A 21,170-nucleotide genomic window follows, 5' to 3' on the forward strand; every position below is an offset into this window, starting at 1 on the left:
CAAAGGGCTGGGCTGGTAGGACACCAAGGATCCAAAAAAAAAACCCCACCTTCTTAACTGAGGAATTTTTATTTAAGAGAATCAATGATACCACTGAGCAGATGCTACCAATACATTATCTATATATCCTTCTTAGAATAAACATGTCCATCATCCCTTTGGGGAAGTTGTTATTCAGGTATAAAAAGAAGGAATCACAATAAAAACATTTTTAAAAGAAAAAAAGGGAATCACAATAAAATGTGGGAAAAAAACCCAAAATATAAGCATCACTGTCAATGTTAGCAACATTTACTCTTGATAATAATGCACAAAACTTTTTGTAACATCTACCAACTACCTCTCCTCCTTATAGCTAAATTAAGTACAAAGTATGAAGTAATTTTAAAATGATTTTTAATTGCTTAGTAAGTAGATTATACAGTCAGTGACTATTCTTAATTAAAACGTTAAACAACCCAATTACCGTATTTTAAGGGTCATGGTGAAACAGTCCACTCCTGTCATAGAAAAAGCCTCAGTTCCTCTCAACCATTCACACCTCAGAAGCCTCCTACCAGAACACGGGCTGCATCCCGCCTGCTGCTGTGATACTGCTCTGCGGCATCTGCCGGAGCATCTTCTTGCTAGACATCCTTTCTGAGGCTCACTACTGAGTGCGCTCCTGCAGATGTCCTCAAGGTGTGGCCCAGCGATTCCCTCCCAAAGCCTTGCTTAAGTCCTTTAACAAACAAAACCACAATGTGGTCGCTCTGGAAGAATGACTGGTACATTCTCAAGCTATGATGTCTACTTTTAAAAAAACTTCAAGGAGGTAGGACAGACATCGGGGCAGGGTGGGGTGGAATTCTGGGGCCAGGGACTGAACCCGAGCTACAGCAGTGACAACACCAGATCCTTAACCTACTGAGCCACCAGGGAACTAGAACTGACATCTTAAGAAATACAAACAAATTGGTTTCCAATGTGAACCGAAAAAACAGTAACAGTATTTCACACTAAATTATCTAGTTGTAGAGAAAAAACAAAGTTCTAGCCCCGATTTTTTTTTCTTAAAGAAAAATTTATACTTAGAGAAAATTTTACATTTGGTAAGTAATTACTAACTCGAAATCTTTAGAGATGACATTTCTGTTCAAGTAACATGAAACATATGCACAAGATAGTATGACAAGCCCCTTCTGAGTCATCTAATTATGGAATATTGTTATTAGCACAGTGGGAACTCAACACTTGCAAATTAAGTATGTGATACCAGCTGTAGGAAACTGACAATTTAATGAATAACTAAAATGAAGATACTTCCATATGAAACAGAAATTTTAAAGGGTAAAGGAAGATTACTCCTGAGCAGACCTTCAACATTATTATCTGAAGAATACTATGATTACACAAATATACATATAAAAGGACCAATATTATTAAAAATAAGTCTAATTCTATGCAAATATTTTTACATCGTTCCCTTTAAATAGGAGATAAGACAAGTCACATAAAAGTCTAAGCAGGTAAAGGGAATGGAGAAGTTTCTTTTTAATACTTTCTAAGAAATGAGGTGTTCCTTTTCTACATCCCAGCGATGTGCTGCTCTAATTAAAGCAGGACTGCCCGTCTGACACCCACAGAGAACACTGCTGGGGAACTTCATGTTTCCACGGTCACTTCCATCACTCTCTTCCAATAATCATAATCGAAGATCTCAAAGGCATTAGGTATTAGTGCCACATCAGACGTAGGCTTTACAGAAAAAGTGAGCTATGGCAGCTTTATTTATATTCATTTTCACTCCTAAAAAAATAAGCTAGAATTATCTGTACAGTACAAATAAAATTAAAAAACAAACTCTATTTGGGAAACATGTAAACAATAGTCAAGAGCTTTTCTTTTCTTTTTTTTAATTCCTTTAACCTAAATATATGACTTCAACATTAACTGGGAAACGGTGACACCTGTTTTAGAACACATGATTTGTATTTGCATGAACATGTATTCTATTCCTCTATACATTTTTGCAAAGTAGCACAAAAATACAAAGCAATATCATATTTTGAACATATGAAAGCAAAAAAAGCGTGTTTTCAAATACATCTGCACTAGTAGATTTCTAGTCTCCTTTAGAAAACTCAAAAATTCATTATCCTGAGTCTCTTCAAGGCCACTTGATGTTGTGTGGTAATATCTTTAATTACATCTCCTCAAGACTTCTTCTAATTGCTTCTTCTAATTCCACATCTGCATTGAAAGAGAAGTTTAATATTTAGAGCAGAAACCAAATAAAGATATGCTTTATGTAAGCATCATCAACGAATATTTTCAGGAAGGAGAGGAAATACAAATTGGAGAAACTGAGGATAACTTAGCAGTTTCTTCTGACTCTTCTGAAATAAGGGAAGCTGGATATAATCGCAAACTGAATTCTAATATGTATGAGCCTACTATGCTAGGAAACTTGTAAATTATTTCCATTTAGGGATACAGAAAGTCAACAAACTTCCATAATCACTGACAGGTAATCACTAGATTGATCATGAAAAAAAAAAAAAAAAAAAACCAAAAAAACAAAAACACCCAACTATGTATTTTCAAAAAGACTCAAGGCAATCACATAAGACTATAGAAATAAAAAGGCAAAACCATGAAATGACAAAATCTCAAAGGCAGTTTAAAAATTCAGTTTTCATAAAGCTTTTCTGGTATCTAAGGCAAAGGGTGAAACTCATGGCTGTATCATGTCTTCTGAGAAGGATTTATTATAGACACATGCATTCACTGAACAAATATTTACTGAACACCCACTGTATGCCAGGCACAGGCATACAACAGTGAGCAAGACAGACATTCCTGGGTTCCTAAAACCTTCTTTCCCTCTCCTGAGAATGATGATGTCCAAGAAGGTGGAGCTAGGTGTCCATCTATTGGTCTTCGCTAGCTTCTCACCCCAGATTTATCTCATCCCATCCTGTCCACAGTCACCCAGAGCCTGCATGGTTCACTGGTGCCAATAATTCCTCTAAGATACAGCTACACCTTCCTCTGAGCTGGGCACTAGTGTGGTATAGTCTGCAATTTAAAATATCACAAGCTACTACACACTGTGTTAGTTAAAGCTAGATTTAGGTCAGTGAGTTGCCCTAAGATGAATTCAAAGGGATGAAGAAATACACTAAAAAGTCAAGATGCTCTTTGCAAAGAAGAAAAAGGTGACAAGATTTATTTTTATGAAAACTTATTATAAAGTTACAATAACTAAGAATGTGGTACCAGTGCAAGAATAGATGAAGACACCAAGAGAACAGCATATATGACTCAGGAAACAGACCCATGCTTATATGGAATCTTGGCTGATAACAAAGGCAACACTGCAGAATGGTGAGGAATGTTGGGTTTTGTTGTTGTTTTTGTTTTTTTTACTGCATTTTAGGACTGCACTCTTGGCATATGAAAATTCCCAGGCTAGGGGTCAAATTGGAGCTACAGCCACCAGCCTGCACCACAGCCACACCAGATCCAAGCCTTGTCCATGACCCATACCGAAGCTCATGGCAATGCAGGATCCCCAACCCAGTAAGCAAGACCAGGGATCAAACGTGCATCCCCATGGATGCCAATCATGTTTGTTAGCATGGAGCCACAAGGGAACTCCAAAATTTTTTTTTAAAAAGACCAATAATTCTACAAAAGATGTAAATCAATGGGAACTCCTATCTACTAATGGAGTGAAAGAAATGGGAACAACCACCTTGGAAAAAATAAACCACATATGCAACCTACACCACATAACCACATATAACCACCTAAAGTGAACATAAGCAAGTCAATGCCTCAGTATGTATCCCGCGAAGCATGGACAGATGTGCACCAAGAGATGTGTGAAACTGCTCCCAGCAGCACCACTTGTAGCAGCCAACCGAATGTCTATAAACAATGAATAAACTGTGGTGTGTATGTAAAATGATTATACAGGTCCTGGAAACCAAAGCCATGTGCTAACAATCAGATGAATCTGTAAAACAGTGTTGACTGAAGGCATCCAGACCCAAAAGAATTCATGGCTCAGCAGAAACAAATCTGACATGCATCCATGAGGACGAAGGTTCGATCCCTGGCCTCACTCAGTGGGTTAAGGATCCGGCGTTGCCGTGAGCTATGGTGTAGGTTGCATATGTGGCTCGGAATCCCACACTGCTGTGGATGTGGTGTAGGCTGGCAGCTATAGCTCCAATTCGACCTCTAGCCTTGGAAGCTTCATACACTGCAGGTGTGGCCCTAAAAAGATAAAAAAATAAAATAAAACTTAGAGGAGTCGGTTCCTCAGTTAAACCAGATTTCAGATGCTTAATGGCCATGCATGACTCTTGGCAACCATATTAGTATAGAAATAGAACATATTCATCATCACAGAAAATTCTACTGAATGGTCTACATGATCCCATTTAGACCAAGTTCAATAGCAAGTGCTACTAAACTAGTGTTTCAAGACCTGACCATGGTCACTAACCTTTGGGAAGGAATGAAGGGGCAGTAACTGGAAAAAGGAATGAGGCACTGAAGAGCAACAAACATCATGCAGAAAAAGGAGAGAAGTTAATCACTGAAAGAAGTGAACTGCACAGGGTTAAATCTGCAGCTTTATGGTTTTGTTTTGGCTCTGCTTTGCCTTAGGGCATGCCTGAATCCTTGTGAGACAAGATGCAGAATTCCTTGTGGACTGAGGAGTGAGACAGTTGAGTGTGACAGAGACGCTGGAAGGTGGGGCTGGCGGCGGGGGTCGGGTGCAAAGAAAGAAGGCAACCAGCAGAAATAAGAAAGTAACAGAAGAGGATGCTCCTAATCTAAAAATCCTTGGTTGACTTCTGAACTGTGCATACCCAGGAGAGAAGCCAAGGTTCTCGGTGAAAAACAACAGTTGGACAGCTGAAGGAAGTAAGCAATTTTAGCTACTGCCTGCTGTGGAGGAAGCAGAGTTTGGAGTCTGAGCCTAGCAAGTTAACTACCTACCAAAAAAAAAAAAAAAAATCCAAAAAACGACCGACATTCTTCAGATGAGGTTAACACAATTCAGAGAATCTAAACTATGCATCTACAAAATATCCAGTAAATATCAAAAATCACTTTATTTGCAAAGAAATAAGAAATGGTACCCATAGTCAAGAGGAAGAGGAGTCAAAAGAAACTGACCCCAAACAGCTAAGCTGCTGGAACCAGCAGAAAAAAAGACTTTAGAAAAGTTATATTCTCCAAGACTTAAAGTTGGGAGTCCCCTGGAGGCACAGCGAGTGAAGGCTCAGGTGTTGTCACTGCTGTAGCTTGGGTCACTCCCTGCATGCCCTGAGTGTGGCCAAAAAAAAAATACTAAGGCTGAGTGGATAGGAAATCTCAACAGAGAAATAAAAACTTAAAACAAACAACACAAAACAGCTAAATGAAAATTCTAGAACTGAGAAATACAGTATTTGAAATGGAAAATTTACTAGGTCAGCTTAACAATGGAGGTAGTAGAAGGGTTAACAATAAACATGAAGACTGAACAGAAATGACCAAATATGAAGAATGGAGAGAAAAAATACTGGAAGAAAAATGAATAAAACTGTGGATAAATTTAAGCTACCTATCATATGTATAACTGGAGTTCCAAAAGAAAAAAACAGACAGAAAGTGAGGCAAAAAACTGAGGAAATAATTGGGGGAACCTAGAAACTTACAGATACAAGGAACTAAGAAAACTCCGAGTAAGATACAAAGACACCACCACCTAGAGACATGATCAATAACTGCTAAAATCCAAGGACAAAGAGGAAATATTAAAAACAACAAGAGGGAAAAAATGATATTTTACATATAGTGGATCAATAATACAAATTATGGCAGCTTGTCATGACAAACAATGGAGGCCACAAGACAAGATAATGGAATAACATCTTTAAAGTGCTAAAGGAGGGTTCCCGTCATGGCTCAGTGGTTAATGAATCCAACTAGGAACCATGAGGTTGTGGGTTCAATCCCTGGCCGTGCTCAGTGGGTTAAGGATCTGGCGTTGCTGAGAGCTGTGGTGTAGGTCACAGATGTGGCTCGGATTCCGAGTTGTTATGGCTCTGGTGTAGGCTGGAGGCTACAGCTCCAATTCGACCCCTAGCCTGGGAACCTCCATGTGCCTTGGAAGTGGCCTTAAAAAAAGACAAAAAGACAAAATAAATAAATAAAGTGCTATAAGGAAAAAAATACTAGTCAACCAGAATTCTAAGGCCAGAAAAAATATTCTTCAAAATTAAAGGGAAAATAAAGATATTCTCATATGAACAAAACCAGAATATCTGACACTCACAAAACTGTATTACATAAGAACAGAAACGAAGTTCTTTAGGCTGAAGGAAAATGATACCAGATGGAAACTAATCTATTGGAAAGAATGATGGTCACTGGAAATGGTAACTATGTGGGTAAATATAAAAGACTATACATTTCTTCTTTTTCCTTAAAAAAGCATCATTGAAAGCAAAAAATAACATTTTCTTGTAGAGCTTATAACAAAAGGATAAAATACATATTGTAACCTTTAGAGCAACCATAAAAATTCAAGAAAAGGGCTAAAAAGTGAACAGACATTCCCACTGTGGCACAGTGGGTTAAATCTGACTGTGGCAGCTGGGGCAGCAGCACAGGTGTGGGTCCAATCTCCAGCCTAGCCAAGTGGGTCAAAGGATCTGGTGTTGGCTTAGATTCAATCCCCGGTCCAGGAACATCCATATGCTGCAAATGCAGCCATTAAAAAATATATTAAAAATTTTTTAAAAGTGAATTGAGGGTTAAGGATCTGGCATTGCCATGAACTGTGGTAGCTGCAGACACAGCTCGGACCCCACGTGGCTGTGGATGTGGTGAAGGCCGGCAGCTCCAGCTCCGATTTGACCCCTAGCCTGGGAACCTCCATATGCTGAGGTGCTAAAAGACAAAAAAAAAAAAATTAAATTTAAAAATAAAAATAGAACTTCAGACAGAACTAAGAGAGAAAACAAATCTACAATCATTGATGAAGAACTTCATTGTTCCTACTGTAGCAATTGATCAACTAGATAAAAAAATCAGTAAGGATAAAGAAGATCCGATGTTATTAACCAGCTTGATCTAGTGACATTTATAAAGTACTTTACTCAAAAACACAGAAAATATATTCTGTTCAAGTACATATGGAATGTTCATCAAGACAACCATATGGCGGGCCATAAAAGTCTCAAAAAATTTCAAAAGATTTAAATTTTACATAGTACATTCTCTTACCACAAAAATTAAATTAGAAATGAAAAATAAGACATTCAAATATTTGGAAATTAAGCAGTATACTTCCCAAAAGCCAATAGGTCAAAGGAGAAAATATGAGTAAAATTAGAAAATATTTCAAACTGATAGTAAAAATATAAGATATAAAAAATGTGAAATACAGCAAAAAATAGTGTTAACAAACTATAGTCTGTGGGCCAAATCCAGTCCACTGGCAATCTTTATAATTAAAGTTGTGGTGTTGGGTTTCTCTGTCGTTTCGTTTTATCCTTTCTCTTCAGTGGTTAGATTGACTGATTGATTGATTGGCCGCACTCGGGGGACTGAACCCAAGCCACGTCAACACCGGATCCTTAATCTGCTGAGCCACACAGGAACTCTAAGTTTTATTGGCAATATCTACACTCCTGTGTATTGTGTATGGCTGCTTTCACGCTACAATCACAGAGCTGAGTAACTGTAACACAGACCACAGGACCCACAAAGCCTAAAATACTTACTACCTGGCATTTTTACAGAAAAAGCCTGCTCATTCTGGTTTAGAGGGAAATAAACAACTTAATGTTTACATGAAAAAATAAGAAGTCAACAATCTACGTGTCACATTAAGAAGCCATAAAAAAATGAGAAAATTAAACCCCACATAGACGAAAGTTAATAATAAAGAGCAGAAATCAATGAAACTGAAAGCAGACTAAAAAGAAATTATCAACTAAAGAAATGTTAATTCCTTGAAAAGATCAAATTAATTGATAAACTTCTAGTTACTGATCAAGAAAGAAAGAAAATACAAATTATCAATATCAGGAAAAAATGAGATCCTACAAGATCATACAGAAATAAATCATATATAATAAATACCAGAGTTCCTACTGTGGCACAGTAAGTAAGAATCTGACTGCAGTGGCTCAGGTTCAGTCCCCAGACCAGTGCAGTGGGTTAAAGGATCTGGCAAAGTTGCAGCTGTGGCCTGGATTCAATCCCTGGCCTGGGAACTATGCATGCACCCATTAAAAAAAAAAGGAATATTATTGCAAAAAACTTTACATTTGTACATTTGACAATCTAGGTAAAATTTCTTGAAAAACACAATTCTCCAAAACTGACACAAAATGAAAAAACAACCTTAATACCTATATATATTAAGAAAATAAATCTACTGTCAAAAGACTCTTCAGAAGGGAGTTCCCTTGTGGCACAGAAGGTTAAGGATCCTGTGATGTTCCTGTAGCAGCTCAGGTTTGATGCCTGGTCTAGGAACTTCAATATGACACAGTGGCTGGGAATCTCCATATGCCGTGGGTGCAACCCTAAAAAGACAAAAAAAGAAGAAGAAGAAATAAAATTAGTCTAGAGTGGTTACTCAAAAAAATGGTAGAACAGGCAGATCCAAACACCCATCGTTCCACAGAAACACTGAAAGAAAAGCAGGAACTGTCAGAAACAACTTTTATCAAAAGTCTACATTTACTCAAAGATTCACAGCAACCAAGGGAACACTAAATCAAGAAAAAGACCAACATAAAAACAGTAGGAAAGCCTAGTAGGTATTTTCACCTGCCCGTTCCCCACCATCTCCCTGTCTCTGCAGCAGTCTCATACTCCTACTGTGGAACCCTAGTCCCTGGTTCCAGACAGAGCAGAGCAGAACTTAAAAATTATTGTGTCTGTCTGTTCTAATCTGTCTGAGGACTACCTGAAGGACTGACACAAGGCGTTCATCTTTGCTTTACCAAGCTCAGAACCCACTCAGGGCAGAAAAGCAGCAGGCATTGCTCAAAAACGCTGTAATGCAAACAAAAAGCCCACATGGCCTGGGGAAAAGATTATAGTTGAGACATAAATAGAACACCTAATACTTGGGAGGAAAAGCCATGAAGAGAATCTCTTTGGGAAATTAGGGCATTGGAAAGCACCCATGTATACTGGGGAATTTAGAAAGCCAGGTCATACCCAGGACAGGGTGCATGCTCAGAAAATAACCGAGAAGATTCTAAGCCTTCACCACTGGCTCATCTGTAGGCTCCGTGCAAGCCTGGCTAAATGATGAAGGGCCCCAGCACAAAGTCAACCTGCAAAGCCTGTGAGAGGTTTGGTTTTGTGTTTATTTTAGCTCCTGCTAGTCAAGGAACTGTCTATCAAAATAGTAGCTGAACACAAGCCAAAGGAACAGAGACTTCAATGACCAGTAATGACATGGAATATAGCTTCTATAAAAAGAGTTTGTAAAAGTAACTGAACAAAATAGACAGCTGCAGTCTTTTAACAATCAAGGACTGCAAACTCAGGGGAAGAGACAGAATCTCATTTACTACATTATAATATTTGCATACCCAATTTTCAAAAAGAACAGAAATACAAATAACACTAAGAAATAGGAAAAGGATAGCCATTTGAAGAGAAAAAACCTGAGTTAAACTGTCCCTGAGGACACCTAGACACTGAACTTACTAAACAAAGACTTTAAACCAACTGTCTTAAATATGTATGTTCTGGAGTTCCCATTGTGGCGCAGCGGAAATGAATCCGAGTAGGAACCTTGAGGTTGCAGGTTCGATCCCTGGCCTCACTCAGTGGGTTAAGGATCCAGCGTTGCCATGAAATGTGGTGTAGGCCGAAGACGCAGCTTGGATTTGGCGTTGCTGTGGCTCTGGCATAGGCCGGCGGCTGTAGCTCTGATTAGACCCCAAGTCTGGGAAACTTCATATGCTGCAGGTGCAGCCCTAAAGACAAAAGACAAAAGATATATATATATACTTAAGAGCTAGAGTAAACCATGGTCAAAGAACTAAAGGAAACTAGGAAAACAACATATGAACAAAATGTGAATGTCAATAAAGAAAAATTATGGAAAGCCACCAAATACAAATTCTAGAGCTGAAAAGTACAATCAAAATGAAAAATTAATTTCATGAGATTAACAAATTTAAACAGACCAAAAAAAAAAAAAAAAGGCAAACTTGAAGACAGGACAATTTATCTTGTTTGATAAATTTATCTCATTTGATAAAGAACAGAAAGAAAACTGGAGAAAAGTTAAGCAGAGCCTAAGAGACATATGGGATACCATCAGATGGACTAAGATACATATTATAGGGTCACAGAAAGAGAAGAAAGGTGCAAAAAAGGGAGTTCCCTTGGGGCACAACAAGTTAAGGATCTGGCGTTGTCACTGAAGCAGCTTGGGTCACTGCTGTGGCACAGGTTCGATATCTGGCCCAGGAATTTCCACATGCCAAGGGCGTGGCCAAAAATAAAATAAAAGTGTTATTTAAACTTTCTGAGTTTTGCTATCAGGTCTGGACTAGAACATCACCTTGCTTCCACAGTGCAGGTCAACAAAACCAACCAAAATTCTCCCAGCCAAATGGCCTCTATCTTAATTTCCTTTATTCAGTTATAGGGAGATGGATCCTAGTAACTCTAATGTTTTAAGTTTATCTGTTCAGCAGTCACTTAGTGCCAAACGCTGTGCTAGGTGTGTTGAAATAAAGACAAATGAAACATGAACCTCCTCCCTAAGGAGCTCAGAGTCTAGTGAGGATGAGATGCACACAAAACAACGTTTCAATCAGGGGGGGGGCGTACACATTCGGTCACACACATCTCAGATTTCCTGGGTAAGCCAGGAGCCCACAAAACTGCCAAGGCTTCCCAAGTGTGGTTATTTAAAAGTTATAATTTTGTCTGGAACTTTCCATGGATAACAAACAAAGGCTGCAAAATCTGAATGACTCAGATACTCCATGGTGTTTATCTTTTCGTGGCCTTGATAAGCACCTTAGCTGGCAGTTTGTTTAAATCTCACAAAAGTTCTTTCTTCTGTTTAATTCATCATTACGTGGCTGCTAAGCACGGGCTAGACCTTGTAAGACCATGTTGGGAAAAGAGGGTGGTCAGAAAACTTGTTTCCAATTAGGCTGTAGATTTACTGCCAACTTTGTTTAATCAGTTAATTTTTACTATAAGAGCAAAAGATTGGAGTTTTCTACCTCACTAAATGGAAGACTCAATTCCACCGCCAGACTTAAATTTCCCACTATGCTTCTGGTCAGACTGACTGCATTCTAGGTGAGTACAAGAATGCACAGAAGCACAGCAGGGGCCATTCTGTTAGTGACTGTTCTGCCACGCTGCCCTCCCTCTTCACACATCCACATTCTCAAATCTCCACCAACAAATTCCACACTGGAATGTATCCAAAGATTCCTTCTGTTGACCTAAAATGTCAGAGATGCCAACATAAGAATTTCAACTTCTCCACTGAGGCTACAAGTACTTTCTAAAATTCACTGTTTCATTTTCCCCCATGGTTAGTAAAAAAAAAAAAAAAAATCTGTTATTAAAAAAAAAAGTAAAAACCACATCCCAATGGTGGTACAGCCAGTAAATGATCTAAGTAATAAAAAAGTTCTCTTTAACATATGGAAAGAAACAGCTTTTCTCTTAAGAAGAGAGGAAAAAGCTAATTTATAGAAAAAGTCCATTAATATACAGATATAAGTGCTTCCTTTCCACTGCGTAGTTTAAATATCCCTAATTTAATACTACTAAAAATAAAGTAAAATTAGGAAACTAAAATCTTTTCCTAGCCCTGTGGACAGGATCCTTTTCCTGCAAAGGCCCAAAAATAATTATTTTAGGCTTGGTTGTGGGACAGGGAGGATCTAAACTGTTTATGTCATGAACGCTCCCCTTGCTCCAGCAGTGTGCAAGCGGCAGCACAGACAGATACCTAAACCTATTTACAAACTAGACAGTGGACTGGCTGATTCCTCTTCTAGCCCCTAAATCATCTCACATGGGAAAATGCAAATTATCCTTTAAATGAGAGGACAGAAGACAAGAGAAGCCTCCTATATGTTGGTGTGAATGTAAACTGGTGCAACCATTACGGAGGACAGCATGGAGGTTCCTTAAAAAAAACTAAACATAGGAGTTCCTGATGTGGCACAGTGTCTTAAGAATCCAACTGCAGTGGCTCGGGTCACTGAAAAGGTGTGAGTTTGATCCCCAGCATGGTGCAGTGGGTTAAAAGATCTGTCGTTGACACAGCTGTGGCTTGAATTCAATCCCTGACCCAGGAATTTCCATATGATGTGGGTATGGACATAAAACAAACAAAAACTGAATAGAGGAATTCCCTGGTAGCTCAGTGGATTAAGAATCTGGCATTGTCAGTGCAATGGCTGGGGTGGCTGCTGTGGCACAGGTACAATCCCTGGCCTGGGAACTTCCACATGCCACGGGTGTAGCCAAAAAAACCAAATAAGAAAAACAAACAATTAAATATAGAACTACCATATGATCCAGCAATCCCGCTCCCGGGCACATATCCAGAGAAAACCATAATTTGAAAAGCTACATGCACCCCAATGTTCACTGAAGCACTATATACAATAGTCAAGACATAGAAGCAACTTAATACCCTTAGACCAAGGAATGGATAAAGAAGATGTGGTACATATATGCGATGGAATACAACTCAATCATAAAAAAGAACAAAGCATGTTTTTTGCAGCAACATGGATGGAAATTATCATTCTAAGTTAGATAAAGACAAAGATCATGTGATATCACTTATATGTAGAATTAAAAAGGGGGGGGAATCCCTTGTGGCTCAGAGGAAACCAACTCGACTAGTATCCATGAGGATGCAGGATTGACCCCTGGTCCCTCTCAGTGGGTTAAGGATCCAGCATTACCCTGAGCTGCGGTGTAGGTTGGATCTGGCATTGTTGTGGCTGTGGCTGTGGCTGGCAGCTGCAGCTCCAATTCTACCCTTAGCCTGGAAACTTCCATATGCCGCACCTGCAGCCCTAAAAAGCAAAGAAGATAGAAATGAACTTATTTATAAAGCAGAACCAAACTCCCAGATTTTGAAATCAAACTTAATGGTTACCAAAGGGGAAACTGCGGTGGCGGAGGGTGGAGGGTGGGAGGGTGGATAAATTAGGAAGTTGGGATTAAAGCATACACACGTCTATATGTTAAATAGGTAACTAACAAGGACCTACTCTATAGCACAGGAAAATCTGCTCAGCATTGTGTAATAACCCATGTGGGAAAAGAATTGGAAAAAGAATGGATATATATATATATAAAACTGATCCACTTTGCTATACCTGAAACTAATATAACACTGAAAGTCAACCATACTCCAATAAAATTTTAAAAACGAAAAAGAACAGCTTAATGGGGAGTTCCTGTCGTGGCGCAGAGGTTAACGAATCCGACTAGGAACCATGAGGTTGCGGGTTTGATCCCTGCCCTTGCTCAGTGGGTTAACGATCTGGCGTTGCCATGAGCTGTGGTGTAGGTTGCAGACGCAGCTTGGATCCCGCGTTGCTGCGGCTCTGGCGTAGGCCGGCGGCTACACCTCTGATTCAACCCCTAGCCTGGAACCTCCATATGCCGCGGGAACGGCCCAAGAAATAGCAAAAAAGACAAAAAAAAAAAAAAAAAAAAGAAAAAGAACAACTTAAAAAAAAAAAAAACCCTCAGGGATAGAAGAGAGTAGGAAGAAGAAGTAAGAGAGGGAGAAATTAAAAACACATACAGATACAGTCAGGTTGGGAAAAGATTAAACTCCATTATATTACCTTCTGTGGATCTGAATTCTTCTCCCATTGAAGTACTTTTGATACCCAGGTTATCATCACTGTCACATTCTGTAAGGCAGAATCAATAAATGCAAATGTACTTCTGAAAAAGTTATTGTGCCATAATTTACGTAGCCTAAGACAATATTATTTTCAATGACCTCTCCCCACCCGAGCTTACTAATTACAATCCATCTGTATAGTATTACACAACTTTCCCTACAGGTTTGGCTTTTTAAAATCTTACCAAATAATAATACTTAAATCAAGAAAAAATTTTAAATGAATGAAGTAGGCAATTCAATTTTAGCTTCATATTCAAAAAATTATTTGAAAAAGTTCTTGTAGCATGTTGAAAAAATACACAATTCTAGCACTTTAAAAAAAACTATAAATTTCATAAAGCTGGTATGTTTATTTGGATCTCACAAATAAACTCTGTTTATCCTATTTTATTTTTTTGTTTGGGTTTTTTTGGCCGCACCCATGGCATTTGGAGGTTCCAGGGCCAGGGATCGAACCTGTGCTACGGCAGTGTCACCACCAGATCCTGTTACCTGCTGCATCACAAGGGAACTATTCCAATGTGTAATTTCCATGAAATCATTTTAATTTTTTTTAAAGTGGGACAGATAAAATTCTGCATTTTGAAAATCACATGCATTCATGTCTATAGAAACCATAGGTTTATATTAACTTTGCCTCTGCATGGTACAAACTCACTTGATGTCTTATATGCTTTGTAATGAAAGATCTAAGGCTCTGAAATAATGACACAACTGACCAGGTGTGACAAGTCACTTAAAATTTGAACATGGTTCCATTGGGGACCCAGTATTTGTCTTATCACTTTACCTTTAAATAAATTTCTATCAGAGTGACTGAATCAGGATTTAAACACCTTAACACAAATTATATGGACATACTTGCTTATGTGAAAATACGTAAAAACTTAAAATACGCACTTCAAAAATTAAAGATATCATTGGGTTTTTTCTTTTTTTCGTCTTTTTAGGGCCATACCCGAGGCATATGGAGGTTCCCAGGCTAGGGGTCCAATCGGAGCTGTAGCTGCCAGCCTATACCAGAGCCCCAGCAACGTGGGATCCAAGCCGCATCTGCGACCTTCACCACAGCTCACGGCAACAGCAGATCCTTAACCCACTGAGCAAGGGCAGGGATCGAACCCTCAACCTCTTGGAGGCTAGTCGGGCTTGTTAACTGCTGGGCCAGGATGGGAACTCCTATCATTGTTTATAAATAACTATATTTCTCTTATATTACTCTGCTATAAAAATCTACTACAAGTAACCTTTCACCACGGCAGCAAAGAAACCCACTATTGCAGCAAAAAAACAAACAAAAAAACCCAAAACTACTGCTCTTTTGATTATCTGTTATATACATCTACCACTTCAAATCTTTCAAGCTGTGGTGAAATATTCACAATTTGAAGAACAAAAAACTAAGTCTTAAGACATTAGGAACAAAGAGAAAATACCCAGGGTTTCTGTTATTACAATTCAAAGTCAAGGCCAGTCAAAAATAGCATGTTGTAACTGGCCTAAACAATTCATCTCTGCATCAAGCCTAAGGCAAAACTGCAGGTTTAAGTTATAAGGATTAGCTTGACATCAGGTTGTAAAGATTTTAAAAGGTTTCCTTTGGACTTCCATGTGACTCACAACATAACTACTTGGCATTGCTTCCACAGTGGCTGTGGCTCGACCTCTAGCTTGGAAACCTCCATATGCCACAGGTGTGGCCACTTGTTTTTTTTTTTTTTTTAAAAAAAGGTTTCCTTTGCCTCCAACGGCCCCACCTGCATAAGAGAGAAAATCATGAATATTCTTCCCTATTTTCATTAACTTGCACAGAATTAACTATATCTTATAGATATTTAGGATGGGGGCCCAAAGCAACAATCTACATGCTCTCATTAACAGGTTGAGGAAACAGCAGGCATCAACTATTTTATGCAGTGCCTGTTCAACAGGACATGGTACCACTTCAATCATCGACACTTTCGAGTATGGGTGAACTATTCTATTGTTCAATTTTTAAGATGACTTTATTTATTTATTGCTTTTACCTGCAGCATATGGAAATTTCCAGGCTAGGGGGTGAATCAGAGCTGCACCTACCAGCCTCAACCACAGCCACAGCAACACAGGATCTGAGCCGAGTATGCAATCTACGTCACAGCTCATGGCAACCCTGGACACTCAACCTGCTGAGTGAGACCAGGGATGAAAGCCGAAACCTCATGGATACTAGTTGAGTTCGTTTCCACTGAGCCACAACAGGAACTCCATGTTCATCCTTGCACTGCCTAAAAAAAATTCTAGGAAAGCTCATACTTTACATAAAACTAGAAGGAAGATGTTTAATTACTGAAGAACTAAAAACAACTGAATACACAAACTGTGTCTTTAAAAGGAAAATCCTGCATAAATCAAATCAATATTCTTGAAACTAACCTATAAGATATGGTCAAGTTCTATTATATAAACAGATCATTCAGAGTGCAGAGAATTTACTATATAAGCAATCGTGGTCACTAATTAAACAGCGGAATATGGCAACTCAGAAATTGAGTCCTCAAGTTGTGACTGAGGTAGGTGCAATAATCCAACAGTCTGGAAAGTAATAAAAGCAAACAAACAAAACAATTAACCTGTCCTGTCAGGGCAGCACAGTTATTTTATCTCACAGAGAGTGGCCTACAAGATGGAGCAAGGTCACAAGGGTATATAAAAAATGGTGCAGGTGTGGTGGCCTTAACTCAGCACATGCCCACCCGAAAGACTACTCCTCCACAGGTGGAAGGAAAGAAAATGGGGCTGCATGCTTTACCTCCAAGACAGAAGATCCTAGGGAACCTTCTTAGGCAACGCTTGACCATTCACTTTATAAAGTACCAGAACCCACAATCAAACCTCTTTTTCTTAAAAAACAAAAAGGACCTTCCTAAATATAAAAAAAAAAACAAACAAAAACAAACAAACAAAAAAACCCCTCTCATATTTGGCATCTGCACACACTGCAATATTGTCAGACTGACAGAACATATCCCAGCATCTTCATTCTTCAGGGACATGGTAAGAGCCTGGTTCTCTGTATCAGAAAGTCAGGTCAGTGTGTCAGTGAAAGCTTCCACCCTCGCAGGTGACACTGATAAAGAGAAAAACACCCGCTGTGTGACCCCAGGCAGCTACTTCAACCTTCCTGGACCTATGGCCCTCATGGTGTAGCAAAGAGGATTAAACAACATGTGTTAGAAGTTTTTGTAACATGTTTAAACATCTTCAAAAACCACACATATAAAGCAGACAGCACCATGGCTGGCTATGCACAACAGGCCTCAATAAAAGTTCCCTTTCTTCTTCTTGGAAACATTTAAGTGACAAGTGAAAACTGCATCTTTGAAACATGAGGCTTAGTTAGAATGAACACATATCTGTGAATAAAATGTAAAAGATTTAAAAGAAGAAAGTCTAGGAGTTCCTGCTGTGACTCAATGAGATCAGCAGTATTGCTGCAGCACTGGGATTAGACCACCAGACTGTGGGTTAAAGAGCCAGTGTTGCTGCAGCTGCAGCTTAGTTTAAAAAGTTGGCTTGGATCTGATCCATGGCTCAGGAACTCCGTATGCTGCAGGGCGGCCAAAATAGAAAAGAAAAGGAAAAGTCTACATGGCTCCTCTGATTAGGATCAAGAGAAAAGATCCATATATCTGGGCAAATTTTTATTTTTTAATTTTTAATTTTTTAACTTTATTTTTGGCTGCACCCACAGCATGGCAGTGACAATGCAGTGACAATGCTGGGTCCTCACCCTGCTGAGCCACAGGGGAACTCCTTGGCAAATTTTTAAAAAGTAAAAATGAGTACAAAATAAAATAGAATTGAAGAAGGATAAGGAGCCAAGGGTGTCAATTAAGAACAGATCAATATTTTTACATTATCTCTAAAGCTATTACCAAAATGCTGGTGCTGGTCCTGGAACCTTGATGCATAAAAGTAGAGGGAGTTTTCAGGGCAAAAACCATGACACATTCAAATCTCAAACTTAAGTCTACAGGCTCACCCTACAACAACAGAGGGTAACTGATTTACCCTAACCAAGTCAGAGACCTAAAGTTCCAGCCCCTACCAAGCAAAGACATAAGACCTTACAGCCAAATGACTGGACATTCTTATACAGAACCAGCAACTTCCAAATGCCTCTGTTTCTAATGAGATAAGGATCTCCTGAAGAAACATTCAATTCATTGAAAAACTGGCCAAGAAAAGTATAAGCTGCCATGTGATCACTCACTCTCCTGACAGTATTCAACAGACTCCTCCTGTTTACAGAGGAGGAACAGAGCCATTCACTGGTCCTAATAGTGGAATGTTTTGAAAAGTTAGGAATAAGCTGGAGTTCCTGTTATGGCTCAGTGGAAACAAATCTGACTAGCATCCATGAAGATGCAGGTTCGATCCCTGGCCTCGCTCAGTGGGTTAAGGATCTAGTGTTGCCGTGAGCTGTGGTGTAGGTCGCAGACACGGCTCGGATCCCGCATGGCTGCAGCTGTGGTGTAGGCTGGCGGCTACAACTTCAGTCCAACCCCTAGCTTGGGAACCTACATATGCTACCAGTGCAGCCCTAAAAAGAGAAAAACAAACAAAAAAGAAGTTCAAACTTGTATCATTTGTCTATGCTATGGCAGAGCTTTTTAGAACCTGAAAAACATCACACTGCTTCTAAAATAATGATAAATGAAAGAACCTTCGACTGTATGTTACTTATAGTATGAATTTTTGTCACATCCTAAAGATAAGAGAGTTCTGTGGTTGGCTGTTTGGTTACTAGGAGACTTGAAACTATAGATCCCCTGAAATTTGCATGTGATGTTGTATACACATGTACTTTATGGGATAAAGATTTTGTTAGATTCTTAAAAGGGTCCATTGACTCTTACCCCAAACCACACTGCCTTAAAATAACTGGTAGTCAAATCTGGGGCCGGAACACTGAGCTAATTAAGCTAGATGAAAAGAGTTATCCTGGTAACCATGTGATAACTAAAATTACCCTACAGGTCCAAAGAGAGCTGCAGTATTTGTGGACGTTGAGAGTTTTCTCAGTCCAAATACATATTAATTACTGTTTCTTAATAAAAACTATTACTCTACTGGTCACAAAGTCATTTGTTAGGAAAGGTGAAGGGAAAAAGTTATAAGAAAGTTACTGTTGTTTGATTTTCTTATTTTAAGGTTTATTATTAGGTAATTTGATTCCTTTCAGTTTTCCATGAAGAAAAAAATTTGTCTTAAATCAAACTGTCTGAACTATGATTCATCTTTTTTTTTTTTTTTTTTTTTTTTTTTGCTTTTTAGGGCCCCACCCTCGACATATGGAGAGTCCCAGGCTAGGGTTCCAATCAGAGCTATAGCTGCTGGCCCACCACAGTCACAGCAACACCAGATTCAAGCCATGTCTGCAACCTACACTGCAGCTCACAGCAATGCTGGATCCTTAACCCACTGAGTGAAGCCAGGGATCAAACCCGCAACCTCATGGTTTCTAGTTGGATTCATTTCTGCTGTGCCACGACTGGAACTCCATGATTCACCATTTTTTTTTTTTTAAGTTTAGAGTTAAAAAACATCTTTAAACTTAGACCTAAATAAAAAGTGTCCTAAGGACTATACTTTTTGGAGTTCCTGCTATGGTGCACCAGGTTTAAAATATGGCACTGCCCGGCTGTGACAAGGTTGCAGCTGCAGCTCAGATTTGATCCCTGGCCTGGGCACTTCCATATGCAGTGTGTATGGCCAAAACAAATATAAAAGACTACACTTTTTTGCTACTTAATTTTTAATAATTTTCATTACTTTTAAATTGCAGTGTGGCTATACAGCACATGAAAAGATGGTCAGTATCACTAACCATTACAGAAACGGAAATCAAAAACAAAATGAGATACTACTTTGCACCCATTAGGATGGCTAATATCAAAAACAAACAGGAGTTCCCATTGTGGCGCAGTGGTTAACAAATCCAACTAGGAACCATGAGGTTGCGGGTTAGATCCCTGGCCTTGCTCAGTGGGTTAAGGATCCGGCGTTGCCGTGAAATGTGGTGTAGGTTGCAGATGCGGTTCGGATACTGCATTGCCGTGGCTCTGGTGTAGGCCAGCAGCTACAGCTCTGATTTGACCCCTAGCCTGGGAACCTCCATATGCCGTGGGAGCAGTCCTAGAAATGGCAAAAAGACAAAACAAACAAACAAAAGTCAGAAAATAATAAGTGTTGGCAAGAATGTAGAAAAACTGGAACCACTGTGCACTATTGGTGGGAATGTAAAATGTATAGTCCATGTGGAAAGTCATATGGCGGTTTCTCAAAAAATTAAAAACAGTATTACCACATAATGCAGCAGTTCCACTTCTGGGTATATACTCCTAAGAACTGAAAGGATGGTCTTGAAGAGATATTTGTACACCCATGCTCAACAGCTAAAGCATGGCTGCAATCCCAATGTCTGTTAACAGGATAAATGGATAATTAAGCAAAAGGGGGCACATACATGTACATGGGTATACAATGGACTATTATTCAGCCTTAGAAAGGAAGCTCTGACAGAGGCTACAACATGGATGAACCTGGGGACATTATGCTCAGTGACCTAAGCCAGGCACAAAAACATAAAGCTTGTATGACTTCAGTTACACAAAGTACTTAGATTAGTCAAATTTATAGACAGGAAACAGGATGGTGGTTGTCAGGGGCTAGGGAAAAGGGGATGGGGAGTTAGTGTTTAATGGGTATGGAGTTTGTTTTGCAAAATGAAAATAATTTGGGGATGGATGGTGGTGATGGCTGCACAACAATGTAAATGCAGTTAATACCACTCAACTGTATACTTCAGAATGCTGGGAGTTCCCTTCATGGCTCAGTGGTTAACGAACCCGACTAGGATCCATGAGGATGTGGGTTTGATACCTGGCCTCAATCAGTGGATTAAGGATCCAGCATTGCCGTGAGCTGTGGTGCAGGTTGCAGACATGGCTCAGATCCCAAGTTGCTGTGGCAGAGGCCACAGCTGTAGCTACAATCCGACCCCTAGCCTGGGAACTTCTATAGGCCACAAGTGCAGCCCTAAAAAGGAAAAAAAAAAAAAAAAGAATGTGTTAGGATGGTAAATCTCACGTATATTTTGCCACAATTAAAATAAAAGAAAAGAGAAACTAAAAAAACATATACTGGTTAGTGCTGGCATTTTCTTTTTACAGCTGTCATAATT

The 21,170-nt window shown here is 39.2% G+C and overlaps 1 protein-coding gene across 4 annotated transcripts in view; it reads right to left on the reverse strand.

Moving 5' to 3' along the window:
* The window catches only part of ZNF451 (zinc finger protein 451), an 83,206-nt gene continuing 62,415 nt past the window's right edge, over window positions 380-21,170 (reverse strand). For all 4 annotated transcript variants that reach the window (XM_001924600.5, XM_021098564.1, XM_021098561.1 and 1 more), the window contains 2 exons: window positions 13,878-13,946; window positions 380-2,232 (listed from right to left, as the gene is read on the reverse strand). In XM_001924600.5, the coding sequence (XP_001924635.1) occupies window positions 2,186-2,232; window positions 13,878-13,946 (116 nt within the window). In that variant the 3' untranslated portion in view covers window positions 380-2,185. The remainder of the gene's footprint in view (window positions 2,233-13,877; window positions 13,947-21,170) is intronic.

Source organism: Sus scrofa, chromosome 7 (assembly GCF_000003025.6).
Source record: "Sus scrofa isolate TJ Tabasco breed Duroc chromosome 7, Sscrofa11.1, whole genome shotgun sequence".
Classification (NCBI taxonomy): Eukaryota; Metazoa; Chordata; class Mammalia; order Artiodactyla; family Suidae; genus Sus; species Sus scrofa.